Below are 18,657 nucleotides of genomic sequence, written 5' to 3' on the forward strand. Positions count from 1 at the left end.
AAAGATGTGGAGTTGGAAAACTCGGTTGATTCCACAGTGAGCAAGACCTGTTTTTCTCTGTCTGAAAGAATAAGAGTCGGTTCTCTTGGGGCGGATATGTTTTCTTTGTCACACGTGCTGACCATCTCGGAGGCACCCAGCTCCTGCATTGCATGATGGTCTGTTGTGTTAAATGCTGTCACATGGGGAGCCTTGGATTTGAGGTCTGTGTGAATGATCTCACTGTCAGCAACAATTGTTTCCTTTTCCTGAAAATCAAATGCTTGGTCATGAACCGAGCTTGTACTAACCGTTGCATCACTATTTTTTCCACTGATTTCATAAAAAGTGACCTCTTGAAATTCATCCGATATTGTGGAACACTGAGGATTATTTGTTGAACTGTCATCTGCTGTGGTCTCTGAATGGTTTTGCAACTCTCCACATTTCACTGTGCTGGAAAACAGAGACTGGTGTACTTCCACTTCATCCCCAGCTGCAATCACATCACTGGCATCCATAAGCTCCAGGTGAACTTCAAAGTTTGGTGTTACAAAATCAACACACTGAAGGGCTGCTTCACAAAGACCAGAGTTGTTCTCATCCAGCTGGTCTGTATTCTCAAAGCCTGATTCATTGCCCATGCCAAATACATGTGGATCAGAAACCAGTTGGGAGACTTCTGATGTCTGATTTTCAGATACTCTCGGAGTATCCCCCTCAGGCATATATTCCACTTTATTTTGTACATCACAACCCTCTTTTATCAGGAGATCTGGTGTAAGCAGCAGTTCTGATGACTCTTCCCTTATTTCAATAAAATCACAAACTTTGTTATCATTAATTGACAACTGCTGATAAGGCCACTTACTAACCGTGAGTACAGGAAGCTCCATTAAGTGCAATGAATCTTGGGAAGGGTCCATCTCAGAAAAATGCATTCCAGTGAAGGCCACTACATTTTCTAAATTGGAAAGGTTTTCCAAGTACTGATTTGTTTGTTTTATTAAAGACTCAATTGCATTATTTTGTTCACCAGGAGTTGGGAGCGGCTGCATTGACGTGTTCTGCTCAATGGTATCAGTTCTACTTGAAATCGCAAGTGACTTGTGTTCAGTGACTTCAATAAGAGATTCTACAGGTGGTTGACAATTTGTATTAAGATGATCATGATCCAACATTTGTATGGCAGATGAATCACTTAAGTTACACGCAGCAGACAGATAAGTGCTGTCTTTTACAATGACCTCTTCTGGACCTGTGGCATTTTCTGCTGCTGTGTTATCATGCATGTTTTCTTGCTCAATTATGTATGAAACACACAAAAGGTCAATTTCTTTTATATCCAACCCTAAAATTGAACCGTCGGGCTCAGTAGACGCATATGATTCTTCTGCTCCCTCAATCAAACACTGATTTTCCAACTCTAGGAACAATTGGTCAGAGTCTGTGTCAGAATCTGTATCAATGGTTGATTTGCCAATTAGATTTGTTGTGAATTGTTCTAGACTAAAAGCTGCACAGCAACTGTCATCTTGATGTGTTTCTTGTGAAACCAGCCAATGGTTGGCCTCATCAATTATTGTATCACCATCAAAGAAACTGGAGGCTCCCAGATCACCAGCAGAACAACCTGTTTTATCTAATGTCTCCTCTGCAGGTATGATGTGTTCCCTTTCTATAAACTCGCCTGCTATTGAGCCACTGCTGTTTTTGCCTGTCACAGTGGCACAATCTTCTCTTTCAGATAGAATGCTGTCCTCCCACTCTTCTTCTGCTTCCATCATTATCTTTCTCTCGTCCTCCTCAAACCTTAGTTGTGATTCAGTCTTCAGTCTTAAATTGGGGACCATCAGAACATTTACTGTTTCATCTAACACCTCATCACTTAAACAGGGAGATAAGGGCAATGTTTCTATCACACATTCCTCATAAGTCAGTTCAGTAGTTTTATGATGCCCTTCACTGAGACTTCCCTTAATAAAACATTTTAGCGCTCTTGGCCATGTAGCACTAGGAAACCCATGTCCTTTTTTCACACGAGTACACATCCTGGATGTATTTTCCTGGACCAGTAAAGGACCGTGTTCACATTCACTTTCATCACAATACTCAAAAGTCTGAAATTGACAGTAGTCCTTGTCTGCTGTATTCTCCGAGCCCTGGTTATCTGACACAATGGATGGGTGTACAGGGGTTACACTGCGTTCTGATGTTAAAGATCCTGATGTTGTTAGCTCACAAGGTGAATGTCTTGAGCTTCCTGGCAAGAGCTGACTGAACTCGGTTTTGTCATGCAGGGAATGGTTTGAGTTGCCGGCCTCCGAAACCTCACTCAGAGAAGCTTCGATACGTTCCGCAAACTCTGGGAAGTTTGGCGGCATAAAAGATTTCCAGGACCTTCGGTTAATGTTTTCTTTACGGTCAGGGTTTGGTCGGCGACGTGGGGGGACAGGGGCGGATTTTAATGTATCATTGCTGAGTTTTAAAGCGTCAAATATTACCCGCTCATCCAACTTTTTTGATTCTTGGGCCTTGATATCAAAGAGGTTTGAAGTTCCCAGAGTCCCATTGCTGGATAATGTGCTTATTTCCACCCTCTCCATGGTACTCTTTGAAGGCTGACTGAGCTTTGAGCCCTGGTCAATCTGTTCATTTATCCTCATTGTATCATAAATTGATCTCTGAGGGACATAACAGTCTTCAATGTAACCATCCTCCTCCTCACCTTTCCCCAGGCACGCCGGGTTTTGACGTAAACAGTCCGGGCGGCTCAGCGGCTTCCCCATTCTGTACGCACCGAGGTTCCCAAAATATCACCCAGTTTGTAATCCTACAACATTGCACTCACTTCTACAGTCATTGTTATGAGACACAGCTGTACAAGGTCATGTTCACCAGACCATAAGAAATCATTAATGGCCCCTAGAGCAGGTGGGGGAAAAAAAAGACCTGATAATAGATGTATCCAGAAAAATACAGTTATCAGAAGTGAAGAATAAAAAAAAAAAACAGTAAGTGCTGTGTTGTGAAGCTGTAAAAATCAAAAGCCATCAGATTTGAGCAAATCCAGCCTCATAAATGTCGTGCTCCCATATTTGAGGGCAGCACATGTGTAGAAGAACAATTGGTAATACATGCCCAGTGGGACAGCAGCATCCTGCACCCCTGCTCCGGCTGCTGTGAATTGGGAGGGGGGAGTCAGTGGGTGTTTTTATTTGAACGGAGCCCTGTGAGCGGATATTCCTGAAAGTTCACAGACAGGAAGTTATTTCAATGAGGGCACACTGTGCAGCTCCCTGTGCGCGGCACATCTTGGCATTGTGTCCCGGGGTCACACACACCCTCCCTGCGTCTCTGTGTGCGCAGCGCAGGGCCACCAAACCTCAGCGACCAGCAGCACCCCTCCTCCTCCTCCTCACTCCCGGCGCGGTCTCCTCCTCTCCGGCAGGACAGAGAGTCGGGCGGGTGCAGCTCCCGGTGTGCCCGGCTGCAGGCTGGCTCTGTCCTCTCCGTGGGATGCATGTCACGCAGCCCCTGCGCCCGGGTGCCCGCCTCCCCCTCCGGCTGCAGCCGTCATGGCTTCTGAAGACAAAACTTCTCCAGAACAAAGAGCTTCTCGGGGAGCTGCTGCTGGATTCCTTCTGGGACCGAGGACGGGGCACAGTCAGGGTCTGCCCAACCTGTGGGAGGGGAGGGGGGCTCTGTGGCTGGTCACCGGAGTCCTCCCCCCGCTTCTCTCGGGGTACGATTCGCTATTAGGGGTAGGGGGGGACCCCCCGAGTCTCCCTCTGATCTCCCGGGCGAGCAGGCGCTGAGCGCTCGGGATAAAGACTCTGCGGGAACCCCGAGCAGGCGCCGCCTCCCTCCGCCCCCTCGGGCATCTGCTGTCTGCTTGGCAGGCGGCTCCCCCAGTCCTGATGTGCCACCCCCACCCCTCCCTCCTTCCTCCCCCAACTCCGGACCCGCCCGGCTCAGCCTCCCAGGGAAGGGAAGAGGGGGAGATTGGGACTCGCACTCTTGAGAAGTTGCAGCCTCTCCGGCTTCAGGGGAGGTGACCACTTCAAAAAGCAACACAGGCATGAGTGTGGATGGGAGGAGCAGCAGCAGGTGCCCGGGTGTATTCCGGGTGTGATAGGTGCTGTGACATTAGGGACTCTGCTTCTGGATCAGAGCAGTTCTGTGACAACCTCTGTGCCCAGTAACAACGCAATGTGTGCGTACAAAGTGCACTCAGACCCTGGCACTGATCTGTGTCCGGGGCCGCCCCATCTGCACGGTCCAAGAGGGGAGAGACAAAGAGGGGGGCACAAAGGGGGATGGGGGGGGAGAGACACAAAGCGGGGGAGACACAAAGAGGGATATGGGGGGGGAGAGAGACAAAGCGAGGGGGGCACAGAGAGAGGGGTGAAAACGGGGGGTGGGGGGCACACTGACACATGGAAGGGAGAGGTAAGGGCAGTGAAGTTGAGTTCAGTATAAGTGGGACATGGTTTGGAACTGTTACAGGAACATACAGTTGAAATAACATCGACTTAATGGAGGGAAGGACAGGAGCTGTGCTGCACACACTCACATACAGGAGGAATGTGTGGAATCCCGAACCATGGCCGCTCTCTTGTAGCAGCCCTCAGATTCCATGCAGAAACTCCCATACTGAGACCCACCCCCTGCCCTCTTTCTATGGCAACATGAAAGCACACTGCACAAAGTCACCAAATCTTTGTATAAATACATGGCACTGTGTGGCTGAGCCGAGCTATTGTTACCAACTGAGCTATGAAATGGCGAGAGGGACCCAGGGGCACGTATTCATTACATGGGATTATTGTCTGTAGGAGGTTTCTAAAAATGAAACATATTTTGCACTTCAACAAAGATTTTCTTTATGGAGTAACACACATTTCCAGCTCCTATTCCTTCACATGGAAAAAAAAAAAAAAAAATATATATATATATATATATATAAGTAAAGCATAAAGCAACTGTAAATATTACTGTATGTTCATTTGCATGTCTTAGACAGGTCTGCAACCCTGTCTTTCCCCATTGTCACCCAGCATACAGCACTTCCACTGCAGCAAGGGATTCTGGGAAATGACATGCAAATGAGCACTCAGTGCCACCTTTTGTCTCAAGCTCGTATTAATACACACACACTCTTACATTTGGTGCCTCAGGCACCAAAAAAACATAGATTGTAAGCTCCACGGGGCAGGGACCTATGCCTGCAAAATGTCTCTGTAAAGCGCTACGTATAACTAGCAGCGCTATACAAAAACATGCTATTATTATTATCACTAACTTTCAGGAACCATTTAACACCTCTAGCCATAAATCACATCCACACAGGGGGAGGGACAAGCACGGATAACATTCCAAGAGACACTGTTTTTAAGTATACCTTTTGCTTGCTTCATTCATTGTAACATCGCCAGAAGAAGAGATCAGTGTATCTCGAAAGCTTGCACAAATAAAAGCATTTTGTTAGCGACAGAACGGTCTCGTCTATTTATTTTTTGATATATATATATATACATACATACATACATACAGGGGTCGACAAATCACCAAAAAATCTACTCGCCACCTAGTACCAAATGTGTGCTGCTTGGGCCAATAGGAGCTCGCCACGATGTTAAATCCACTCGCCCGGGGCGTGCAAATGTATAGGTTTGTCGAACACTGTGTGTGTGTGTGTGTGTGTGTGTGTGTGTGTGTGTGTGTATGTATGTATGTATATATATATATATATATATATATATATATATATATATATATTTACCCTTTCACTTACTGTGACTCACTGCCCTGTTAGATTCGTGGAATTTATTTATTTCCTGTAAAACAACCTGAAAATGAGCAAATTATCTGAGTGGGGTCAGCCCACTGTGTATAGCGATTTCTCCTCCATCTTTATGGAGCAACAACATACTGTATTCCAATTTGAGATAAAGACAGACAGTGACACAAATGACATAGGTTTTTATACACAAACATTCTTGTTTAGATGAAGTTGATTGAAGAATCACTGCATGGAAGGGTTAAAAATATCTAATATTTCTAACTACAGTACATTTATATGTAACACCTTTAATGCAAATGACATCAGCTTTTAAGTGCATTCAAAGGCAAACATCTGTCCTACATTGTCTTTGCTGTTCTACAAAATCTCAACTTTTTCCTATGAAAATTGGTGCATAAATGACATTTAACCACACAGTGCCAGGCAGTGCCAGCAAATTAATATGTTGACCCAGTTGAATAGTGTTCAAAGACCAGTGTCCCTCATTGGGCAGGTCTCTATATCCCAAGTCTTGGGCACCAAGATTATATTATAGGCTCTGCAGGACAGGCGACTCATTGTGCCTGCAAAATGCTATGTACAGTGCTGAGTAAATGACAGTGCTATACAAGACAAATATTATTCGGGAAATGCAAAATAAACATATTTCAATGACAACAAGAAGGAGCGGCTCAGTGAGTAAAGACACTGACTCTGTAAACAATAACACTAAGTATGAATCAGGGGAACCTGGTTCAATTCCCGGTGTTAGCTCTTGGTGACTGGGCAAGTCACGTTATCTCCCTTCCTCAGGCACCAAAAACATAGATTGTAAGCACTAAGGAGCAAAGATGGTCTGTACAAATTCCTATGTGCTGCGTACCGTGCACTGTATTGTAACTGTGACGCACTGGATCCCATTGGGAGAAAAGCGCTATATGAAATAAAGTTATTATTATTAAACGATGCAACTGAGAATGCTCACAGCTCTGACAACACCAATATTACCCAAATATTAAACAAAACCATAAAACTACATTTTTTAAACTTTAAATTAAACATTGCCATTTAGGTGTATGTTTAGAATTTAACTCACAAGATACAATGGGCAATCATTTCAACCAAACTGAGCAACTGCAATTTTTCCATCTAAAGTTCACTATTACACAGCCCAGATACAAATCAAGGCAGCACAGAAATTGTGCATTTTTTAAAGAAAAAGCAGGGTGAGCTAAAGTGAGGTGCCATGTTACAGTGAGTCATGGGTGCTGCATTGTCTCTACAGTCTAGACAATCATGCAAGGATCTGTAGGTAAGTTCCACCTTACGCTAACAATCTGACTTGCCGTGTCTGCCTATTCTCATTGCAGAATGATTATCATTCTACATGAATTCCGGGGATAACAGAGTCTCCTTTGTCCCACAGAGCACAAGCACAGAGAGAATCTGGGTGATGGTGAAGTATTTCATGTGTATGCACCGCACAGTTCTCGGTCTACATGCCAAACTATAAACAGCTCTGCTCACAGCTGCCTTTTGGTCTATAAGTCGGAAAGGCTCTCGCTCAACAACTGACTGATTTCCACAACAGGCAACATGCAGATGGGTGTGGCAGGGAAATAACATTGCATTGCAGACTCTGATCCTGTATCACAGACGCCCAGATCTGGACAATCTCAATCCCTTGAGATGGGGTTATTACGAATAACCTTTGTGCATTATACATTAAAAGGGACTATGTCGATTCAAATAAATTGTGTTCAAATCTCAGTGGTCACTCCCTAGACAAGGCCTCTATCTCCCTGTGTCTCAGGCACCAATATTAGAGTTAACAAACAACACACAGAACCCCAGCAAGCTCATTTTAGGAACCCCTGAGCCCCCACAAAATATATATGTACATAAGTGTCAAAAAAGAGTGTAAGCTCTGCAGGACAGACTCATTGTGCCTGTAAAATGCTGTGTACAGTGCTCTGTAAGGCACAATTATCATTACATTCACAGGAAACAAAATAAACATTTATTGGGCTCAAAGATAACATGAAGAGTAGCTTTAATGGAGATGCTCACAGTTCTAACAACCTCAATATACCCAGCATTCAACACACAAAGCTAAAGTGGCAAAACCACAGCAATACAGGTGTCCCGCGCCACTGCCCAGTGTCGCTCCACGTGTTAAGATATATCTTGACATACCTTATCAGCATTAATAAGAAAATCTGTGTAATGCTGTGTTATATGGCCAGTAGCAGTGGTAACATTTATGTACTGCTAACTCTGACATTCTTGACCTGGTCTGTCAAAGAAATGAATTCACTAAATTAACAACTTCCTCTGCGTTCCTGCACTCTTAGAAACCGGAGTGGCATGAAGCTCAGTCATCAGCATGCGATGTCTCCAGGACAGCTGGACATTTAGATAGCCTGGGGGGGGGGGGGGGGGGGGGATATGATGAATCACAGAGCTGAGCTCTAGTAACCCTCACACACTGATAAATCACAGAAATAATTCATTTCAACATAACTTTGTTAGTTTGTATGTTAAATATTAATATATTTCAATAGAATCTCTCTCTTAAAATGTATCACAGTGCATTGCAGGCACCTCTGGCAGCAAAGGGGATAATAATATATAGACGCATATAACCAGCACCCCCCCCCTTGATGTTGCCAAAATACTCATTCATGCTTATCCATGCACCTTTAGTGTGATTTATTAATCACAGCTCTTCATATATGAAATGATACTGTGCATTGCTTTGCAAGCCTCGCAGGTCTCAGGATGTATGAGAGGTTTGACAAGCTCTGTGCACTATCATTTCATTTATGAAGTGCCCGAATGTTGATCTCTTAAAAGGTACCCTGACCTACAAAACATCTGCCCCAATACGGCTAGAGAACTTTAAACTATAGATACAGTCAGTGTATTTGCATGATGCAGTGAAGAAATGTTAATGTGGGAATCTGTGCTAGTAGACACAGAGTTGGGTCATGTAAGAGATTTCTTTTTACCCCTCCAAAGCCTGTGTTGCTATGGTTTCTTTCTACCTTCCATATGGCAAAGTAACTTCATTACTGTACATGCTGTTGATTAACATGGATGCATTTCTGTCACTTGCGACAAGCTCAAAACTCAAGCCCCGGATCTACTGGACTGTAACATACAAATAATGACTATGCCTGCGGCTCCTAGGTGACATCACCTCCAGATGATTCAACTCCTACTCTTTAGCTTCCTCGCACCGATGCATCACTTTCTATTCCCCACAGACGTATTTAGCCAATCGTGTAACCTAAATTGATATACTAGTTTCTCTGTGCCCGACATGGAAGAGATGTCAACCTCCAAGCAATGAGAACACAGAGATTTGGGGGTTCTGGTCCAACCTGTAGGAATTTTAGTGCTGATTTTGTTTTATATCACAGAGACTATGGAAGTCTATGAGATGGTGATGCTAAAAAACAGTGAGTGCCTCTAAATAAGGGAGAAAAGCAGTACGAGTTGATAGGTCTGCCATGGTGGAAGAGCACCTGGTGTGCAGACAGAGAGCTGAAGGATCTGAGCGACTAGATGTGAGTTTTGTTGCGTGTGGGTACGAGATGATCATGAGTTCCACTGCTGCTCTCCGAATCTATAACTTCCTGCCACTATACAAACACCCGCTAAACCATGGAGATGTAACTAAACATTCAGATGCAACTAAACACAGCCTGCTCTCTGGCACAGTGTACCACTGATGTAAAAGCACATTCTCTTCCTTCTATTGTCTACACTTCCCATGAGCTAAGTGAGAATCCTCCCCCATGCCAGATACCAGCAATGAATTGAGACTGTGGCCAGGCTGTGAACTTTACAGGCAGACTGCTTTAACACCTACCCTGCAGAAGGAGCTGCAATGTGCTGTGCTATGTTTGGTACATATATATTGCAAAGCAATGTGGTGCAGCCCCCATTGGCAGCGATGGGGATATTAAAACATGAAGGGCCATATTTACTAAGCAGTGCGTTACGCCATAAGATCCTTCCAGTACGGCTTCTTAAAATTGTTCCTTAACAGCCCGTTCACTTGTAGATTAAAATAGAGAAATTTGAATAGTCAGAATCAAGTTCTAAAAACCCCCACCAAAAAAACCCTATTTGGTTAAATAATAGCCTCAGAAGAGAAACTACTTTGCCAGAAGAGACATTCTGGATTTTACATAGTTACATAGTAGATGAGGTTGAAAAAAGACATAGGTCCATCAAGTTCAACCTATGCTAAAGTTAGACAACAGATACTTTATCCTATATCTGTACTTACTTATTGATTCAGCGGAAGGCAAACAAAAAACCCCATTAAGGGGAAAAATTATATGAATTCCACATTTTAACTGCCCCTACTGTAAAGAACCCTTTCCTTTGTTGCTGGTGAAATTTCCTTTCCTCCACTTGACCATCACATACCACTTGTCACACCGCCTTCAACACCCATAACAAAGACAGACAATATAAGGCATTCCCTGACCCAACATGTAGTTATTTTTCAGAATGAGTGGGGCACGCCACTAATTCCCGGAACAGGTGAGCCTTATGCGAGCCAGTTAGGGGATGATGCTCACTTGCCAACATGTTAAGGGTTAAACTTCTATTGTTGCGCCGGAATGTAGATAATCCCAGTGTCATTGGCCTTGTTAGATCATTCTCAGTGAGAAAATACAGGGAAAATACACTGTAAAAGATGTTTGTGGGGAGGAGATGATTAACCAAGCTTCCTGGAAGCTCCACCAGTCTGCTGCACATGCATCAGTAATAAATAAATAAAAAGAGGCAGAGGGAGGCATGAAAAAAGGCGATGCTGTATCCACAAAGGAGGAGTACATGTATATAGGCACTGTTGGGTGAGGACATAACTCTGACTCATGGTCAGTGAGATACTAGGCATGAGCCTTGATTAAGAAAAGTGATTTAAGGGCATTCCATATAAAATCAGATTTGTAGTATTGGGAAGGACCAATAGTGGAAGTAACAAGTTGAATGAATGTTCAACATTATTGCAGAATGATAAAGTGATAAAACCGAGGCCTTACCCTAAATTCGCCCAGCTGCTGCTTGATTGAGTCCACTTCAGCTCCCACTACACCTTGCAGAGCGCTGCTGCCCTCCGCAGACATGATCTGGTGCTTCAGCTCTTTCTGTTTCTTACAGAACTCATCAACCCGGGCCAGAGAGGCCTCTAACTGCTCCTGACGATTCTTGCCCCTTTCAGTCAGTTTACTGCACTGCTTGTTTAACGTTCCAAGTTCCCTTTTCAGTCCTACAAGGTCTGGGCCACCTTCATTCTCCAGCATGTCTAGGCATTTCTTCTCTGAACCTTCAATGTCTAATTTCAAGTCCTTCAGGTTTTCCAGAAACTTCTGAACAACTTCAGCCTGGGACCTGAGGCTGTCAACGTCCCTCCCCACAGGACTCATGCCATCTAGTTCATCATCCAGATCTGCCAGCTGAGAGAACATTTCCCGAACTTGAGTGTGGAACTGACCGATCCCTTGAAGCTTACTCTCCATGGCTGAGCAGCATTCAATGCTTCCCTGTTTCACTGCTTCAAAGTCCTGCTGAACGTCCTCTGCCTGACGCAGGAGCTGGGAGACATCGGAGCCCTCTGGAGCATCCTCGACTAAACCCTGAAGCAGATTGTTCAGGTACTGGACTTGCGCGTCCAATGCCTGCAGCATGTCCTGCTGGGACCTCATGTTTTCCAGGTTCTTACTGCTGCACGCTTGAGGACCTAGGGCTGTGTAAATCTCTAGAAGATGCTTGGCTCCGTCCAGCTTTTTATTAATGTTTTTAAAACTATCCTTAAGCTCTTTTAGTCTCAGGGACATTTCTTCAATGGACCCAGCCTTGACGTGCAGCTGCTCTGTAATTCTGTCCACCGTCTGGTTGATTTTGGCTTTCTCTTCCAGAATGTCACTGTCGTCTACTTCAGCTGCATCGATCAGAAGGTCAGCTGCGCTGTTCATCATCTCCAGCAAGGAACGCTTTTTGTCTATGTCACTCTGGAGTGCCTTTGCTCGTAGGAGCAGTGCTTCCAGCTGCACGGGGTCAAGAGTTACCTCCATTCCTGTCATCTGTGCTCCACAATCTTCCATCCAAGGCACCAGATCTTCCACATGCCGCCCATACTTCTGAGCCTTCTGCAAACAGTCCTTCAGCTTGCTGTGTCTATCTGCTGCTTTTCTGCCCAGCTCTTCCCAATTTGCCTTCAGAGTCGCCAGCTGATTCTGCAAAGTTATCTTCTCCTCCCCGGGCTGCGCAGACAGAATTAGAGACCCTCCCTCATTGACAATCATTTCGTAAGATCCACTGTTCTGGTTCAGACTCTTCTGAAATTCCTCTTGCCCCTGTACCAGAGTTTGTAATGTCTCCAGCTTGGCAGATATAGGGGAGCTCTGTGCTTGCTGGATCTGTTTGCTGTCCACCCAACTCCTCAACTCATCGAACGTCTGCTGGAACTGCTGAGAACTGGCGAGAGCCACCTGAAGCCGATTCACACGATCCGCTGAAAGACGCAACACTGAATGTTAACAACAATGTATTGATCTGGTGATCATGCACAATCAGTACTAGTTCATCCCTGTCCTGTGAGGTAGTATTTGAGTTATGGCCACAACACCGTACCACTTTATAACTCTTGATTGTCCTGATGAAGGGACACAATTAGCCAGAAAAATAAGCGAAATCTGGATTTTGTTTACTTTTTGAGGTATTTCTTATATACTCCAGTAGCAATTCCTCAAACTTCAATTCTATTCTCAAATATTTCATTTCCAAAGAAAATCTTTACCCCACTTTATAAATGGTCACCCACCATATTACACAGAACAGCAATGTTTCACGCTAATGGAGAACTGCTAAACAGCGCTGCGTTACAGTGCACGTTATCTGCATGTACGGTACAGACATCAGCGCTGTTACGCTGCTGGTTCACATGGCGAGTGATACAGACTGAGTAGCTACTAACCTGCTAAATCTTCCATTCCTCTGAGAGGGAGGGCAATAGTGTCCAGGCGCTTTTTAAGCTCATCCTTGAGGTACTGTTCCACCATGAGCGCAGACAACTCATCGCACAGGACCTGCGCCTCTGTAACCTCCTTTGCAAGAAGCTCCAAGTCTGAACGTATCTCACTGTTTTCCTGCAGCTGCTGCTTCACGGCATTGGGATGTGTGCTAATGGCCGACTGCGCCCCCAGCTTCTTCCCAGCTAGCTTCATTTTGTCCGTCAGCCCTTGCAGGACCTCCCGATACTGAGTGCTCTTGATGACGGCCTGGTCAATTTGGTTAGAGCGAGAATTGAGGCGTTTGGTCAACTCTGCCCATTTCTGGTTGACTTTGTCAAACTCCTCTTCCACTTGACTGGTAGATGGACACTCATCCCCGGGGCCTGTTAGTATCCCAAAGGCCGCTTGCTTCAACTGCTCATACTGCTCCTTGCGAGCTTCAAATTCCTTCAGCATAAACTGAAACAGAAATAACACCACAGTGTTTGTACAAAGTGACAGATATGAATACACAAAGTCAAGACACAACACTTCTTATAAATTAGGAGCTTGTGAGACTGTATCCACAAGACTAGAACATCTCTTTGTTTAGAAATCATTCTATAAACAAACGACATGGCTTACAGCACACATACATCTTCTTCCAAGGATTTCATTAATCTCTCCGATCTCTCTACTCTGGCTTCTTTATTTAAGAATGACATACAATACCGGGTTTGCAGTAACAAAAATAAATGACTGCCAAGAAAGGAAGTTTATTTATTGTCTGCTAGGAAAGCACTCCACACACCCAGCCCTATTCTGTAGGAATATGGGTATACACCGTTTCCTTCTACAACCTCACATTAAATGAGTTATGGTGGGTAACAAAGTGACAACAACCCTCTACCAAACAGTGCACAGTGAATACAAATATCACTTGTGCACACATTCACATGTTTCAGACAGGTCTGCAGCCCCTGCTTTTCACCATTATCTATTAGCAGACAGTGCTTCCACTGCAGCCAGGGTTTCTGGGAAATAACATGCAAATGAGCACACTGTGTCACCTTTTAATGTCCATTTTAACATGGAGCCCTATGAGCTTATGCCTGCAGTATTACAGCGTTTCAGCACCTATGCTTGGGGTTTACCATAGCCTTAGTTCCAGTTACATCACTGTGCCGCATTGCTTTATTTCTGAGCGCCTGGTGGGTCAATCGTCAGATTTACCTGGTTACATAGCGTTTCAGCACAGCCTGGGCTAAATTCGTGCATAGTCAGTAAACCTACTCACAGACGGCTCTTTCCACCTTTTGAGTCTCATCAGTGTGAGGCTGGTTATATTGGCTTTGCAACGTGAAGCTTAGATAGGTTTCAACCACACTTCTACAACCTCATTATGTCCTTTAAAGTTATTCATCATTAAATATCATACAGTATGTGACATATGCTGCATTATTCCTGAATGGTGTAATGTGAGTACACATGGTTCCTTAATGAGGAGCTGAGATATATGTACGATCATATTACAGCCACCTGCAAATATCTTCACTAGTGTGGTTTTGAAAATCTGAACTGCAGTTATCCCACGAAGTGAAAGAGGAGGTGATTTATTGTACGAATATACTAAATCTATAGTGAATAAGATGTAATCATTGTCTCCTTTTATTTCTATAAGTGTAATTCCCAAATGTTGTTGACATGAACTGCTGATGATTAAAATTAAAGTGATATTTAAGTAATATAAATTACACAGCACAGGTGAATTTAAGTTTCTTCCTACAGACTCATCTCCAGTGCAGCAGTAATAGCAGATAAAGTGGCCTGATCAGGATAAGCGGCAGAACTCGCTCAGCCCGAGCCCTGCCTGGGTCAGTACCATGCTCACCTGGACTTGCTGTTTTTGCGTAATTAGCATGTTCGGCTCAATGGAAAGTGGGCCAAGGACACTCATCATTAACTCCTTCTCCATCAGCCACGGGTGCAGCTGGGACCCCGCGGCCTGGAATATCGCCAGCTGGTTAGCAGACTCTTCCAGTTTTTGCTGGCGCTCTGTGGTCACTTGATTGGCCGTGTCCCACTGGCGGTCTGGGTGAAAAAGTCGGAACACGCATTTAGTCAATGAACTGTATCCTCTGCTAGCTAAGGTTTCTCTCAGTGCAATGCCGTGTGTTAGTACATGCAACAGCAGAATCAATCAGAATATGGTCTCAGACTTGTACAGTGAGTAAATATAGAACATAGTAAGTTATTATAGACTGTGGGTGCCAATCAACCAACCAACCGCAAGCCCAGTCTCTCAGCATTTTTCCACTGGGCATCCCGACTCAGATGCTCCAATTACCGCGGCACCCCATGATCTTATCGTGTACATTTTTTTTTTAAAGTTCAAATAAAAATGGATAAAAACTGAAAATAAGTATCCAATTACAATCCAATTTTACACTTACAATTAGTGTTATCACAATTGACTGAAAACGAAATTGTAAAATTCAGTTTTTCAGTTATTTTAAATGTAATGCAAAATGTATAATCAACAATACATTCATAAAACATTGCAGCATTCGGGTTGATACACTAAAACCGCACATCATTTGTTTTTTCTATAGGGCGCCCTTTAAGTCAGTCTCAGGCACTCTTGAGAGTTGCGATACTCTGAGTTAGATCATGGGCACAAAGAAAAGCATGGTGTGCTGGTCCTTTTTATCATCCCAAGTATGTGCAATAGTAACAGCTTTACTAAAATATGAACATGTTTACCAAGCTGTTGTATTGCTAGCGATGCAAGTGAATTCACACTTCAAGGACCAAACGCTACCAGCAGTGAGCCAGTGTTTCCAAACCGCAGATACAATCCTGTCCTACACAGCTCTGAGAACTGCTGCAATTTACTTCGAGTCCATTCACAGCATCGGTTTCTGGCATGACAATGTATGGTTTACTTCCGCTTTCATAACATGGTTTCCTTTGCCTGCTTTATAAGATCTGTTAGTACAATGTTTATGGATTAAAATCTTATTCTATATACCACTGTGTGCTACATGTGCACAGTGCAGATATTCCAACACACTGTGTTTCCACTGAATTCCCTTTTCCCCAAACCACTTACTAAGATTTTCCAGCATTCTCTTCCACGTTGCAGCCTCCGGGGAGTTTGGATGCTTGTCCAGCAAATCTCTCAGCGCCGTCTTTAAACTTTCCACTTTTCCAGAACTCTGCTCAAGTTCAGAGAGAAACTCCTGGAAAGATAAACGGGGAGAGCACGCTGAAACCAATACGATTATCATCACATTACTCAGGTGAGGCAAAAGCGAAAGGGCCCTAAAATAACTTTACAAGTCACACGGTTTATAACAACCTGCTATATTTGCGACTTTACGGAAAAAGTATAGAATACTTCAATACCATTTTAAAATGAACATCCTGATTATTGCAGTGATAACCTCAGGGATTTTATCATAGTTCAGCAGTGGTAGGTAGAACTGTGTGACTTAGATTGTAAGCTCTTCGGGGCAAGGACTCCTTTTCCTAATGTTACTTTTATGTCTTTTAGTGCTTATTCCCATTATGTGTTATATTATTATGTCCCGTGTGTTACTGCTCTGAAGCGCTATGTACATAGATGGCGCTATATAAAGATATACATAACGTATATTGGAGAGGAGGCCTCCCATAAGTAGCTGTGGTGTGGTGGTGTAAAGTCCCATTGCCCTATTGTTTGCTACCAAGATAAGTATATTACTGTACACCCAATACTGTCTTCCAGTGAGTCAGTCACTCACCTTGTTCTGCTTGGCCTGCGCACTCATAGCCTCGGTTTTCGTGGAAGACACGTTGAGAGCAGTCATGGCTTTCTCTTTGGACTCCAACCACCTCAGCATCACATCAGCCTCTTGCTGCACTTCCTGCATCTTCTTCAGCAGAGCAGACAGCTGATCCTCACGGTTCCGCAGCACCTGCCCAAGACCTTCGTATTTGTGGCCGATCTCCGAAATGTCACACTGGATACTGGTCAAATCTGGTTAGAAAAGGTCGGTATTCTTACAGTGTGTGATAATGATTGGCACCCTTCAGTTATAAGGCTGTGTGATGGCCCGTGAATTGGGAAGGCAAAGCAGCACATCCACACGCTCGTGAACAGGACGGGTGCTCACCTTGGCAGGTATGGTATCCATTAACATTGCCTACAGAGCTCACTGAAGCCAGCAGCACAGAACCTGAACAGAGGACAGGGAGGCAAAGCAGGGACAACCCAAACACGTTAGGTTTACAGACACATCAGGAGAAGATATATCAACAGCAGACACAGCACTACAACTTCCACCCCTCCCCACTTCACACCTACTCTTTGTAATAACTTATCCTCCAAAGAGACCATATTACATTTGTGTACATTAGTGCAATCTTGTATAAACAAGGTATAGCATGCGTACACAAGTAAACATATTTATGACTAATTTATGTCTGAAAGATAATGGTAAATGAACAATATATTGGATATAAATGTAATAATATGATGAAATGATATTCTCAAAGCCTTATAGCTGTAAGTGTTGTATATATTTATTGTACCAAGAGCTGAAGTAATGGTTATCATGTTGATATAATCTATTTTCAGATTTTTATTTCAATTCAAGTGGAAGTGGTGTAGAACAGACTGGCTATTTAATTTGTTATCATTAGCAGATTCTTACTCACCGTCGACCCCTAAACTGATCAACAGAAATAAAAATGAATGCGGTCCAATAACAAAAACCAATACACCTCACATCATTGTTACGGAGAATCTACATGGGGAGTCAGACTGTCTGCTTCATCCAATGGGTCCCCTGCCTGCAGGGCGCTGTGAAGAGGATAGCGACACTGTCCCAAGGATGGAGCCTCTCTACACATGTGAGCGACAAACAACTCCTTAAATTACAGCTTCTCCCGTACCAGCTCGCTTAAGAAGCTGTGAGCACGACACACAGCCACAAACACCGAGGCACTGACACAAGCGATGATGTGTGAAGCAGCAGCGGCGAGTCTTGGTTTTTCTAGGTCAAACCAATTTGGCAGCAAAGGGGTTAGGGCACAGAGTGGCGAGGCATGTGTCACACCTGAAAAGGAGACTGGAGAGGTCTCAAAAAGCTCATGGACAAAATGTATAAAGAAGTCAAAAGTATCAGCGATCACAAAGCACAGTGACCTGAGCAGAGTGAAGCAGGAGGCTGGTGTGCAGCGAAAAGGAGCCAACATTATTTTATGTTGTGAATCTATAGGCTATGGCTGCCGAGAGCTGTGACAGTTTGTGAATATTATTACTCACCGCCTCTCTGCTGGCTTTCCGGAGCTGTGATTTCCATTATGCGGACCTCCAACTCTGACCCCTTCTCTGTGATCTTCTCCATTTCGCCACCTTTCAATTTCCATTCATGCAGGAGATCCTGTGAGAAGCACATCAGTTACTGCAAGGTTGCTTAACTCCAGTCCTCAACAACCCCCCCCCCCCCAACAGGTCAGGTTTTCAGGGTATCTCTACTTCAGAACAGGTGGCGCAGTCTTCAACCGAGTCTCTGATTGGGCCACTTGTGCTGGAGCTGGGATATCCTGAAAACCTGACCGGGGGGGGGGGAGGGCTTGAGGATTGGAGATGAGACCCCCTGTGTTACTGCACAGATATAACTTGATGTGTACGCACTACAAATAACTGTATTTCAAGACTAATGCAATTGATAATGTATATAAAAGCAGTTAACCAATACAAGAACTCCTGATGATTATGCTGGTGGTGTCCTTTTGGCAGATTAGATGAGCTGGGGTCTCAATATGAACGGGTTACAATTCGACCTCGGACACTTCTCTATGTGAGAATATCAGCACTTTAACAGTAAC

General features: G+C 44.2%; 1 protein-coding gene across 26 annotated transcripts in view; it reads right to left on the reverse strand.

Moving 5' to 3' along the window:
• Positions 1-18,657, reverse strand: part of MACF1 (microtubule actin crosslinking factor 1) — a 121,972-nt gene that overhangs the window by 43,103 nt on the left and 60,212 nt on the right. For 24 of the 26 annotated variants that reach the window (XM_075604503.1, XM_075604510.1, XM_075604511.1 and 21 more), the window contains 7 exons: positions 18,092-18,209; positions 16,938-17,000; positions 16,566-16,801; positions 15,893-16,022; positions 14,672-14,871; positions 12,765-13,260; positions 10,831-12,302 (listed from right to left, as the gene is read on the reverse strand). In XM_075604503.1, coding sequence (XP_075460618.1) covers positions 10,831-12,302; positions 12,765-13,260; positions 14,672-14,871; positions 15,893-16,022; positions 16,566-16,801; positions 16,938-17,000; positions 18,092-18,209 — 2,715 coding nt within the window. The remainder of the gene's footprint in view (positions 1-10,830; positions 12,303-12,764; positions 13,261-14,671; positions 14,872-15,892; positions 16,023-16,565; positions 16,802-16,937; positions 17,001-18,091; positions 18,210-18,657) is intronic. The other 2 variants (XM_075604513.1, XM_075604495.1) reach the window with 1 other exon arrangement.

The sequence above is a fragment of the Ascaphus truei genome, chromosome 6 (genome assembly GCF_040206685.1).
Source record: "Ascaphus truei isolate aAscTru1 chromosome 6, aAscTru1.hap1, whole genome shotgun sequence".
In the NCBI taxonomy this organism is placed as follows: Eukaryota; Metazoa; Chordata; class Amphibia; order Anura; family Ascaphidae; genus Ascaphus; species Ascaphus truei.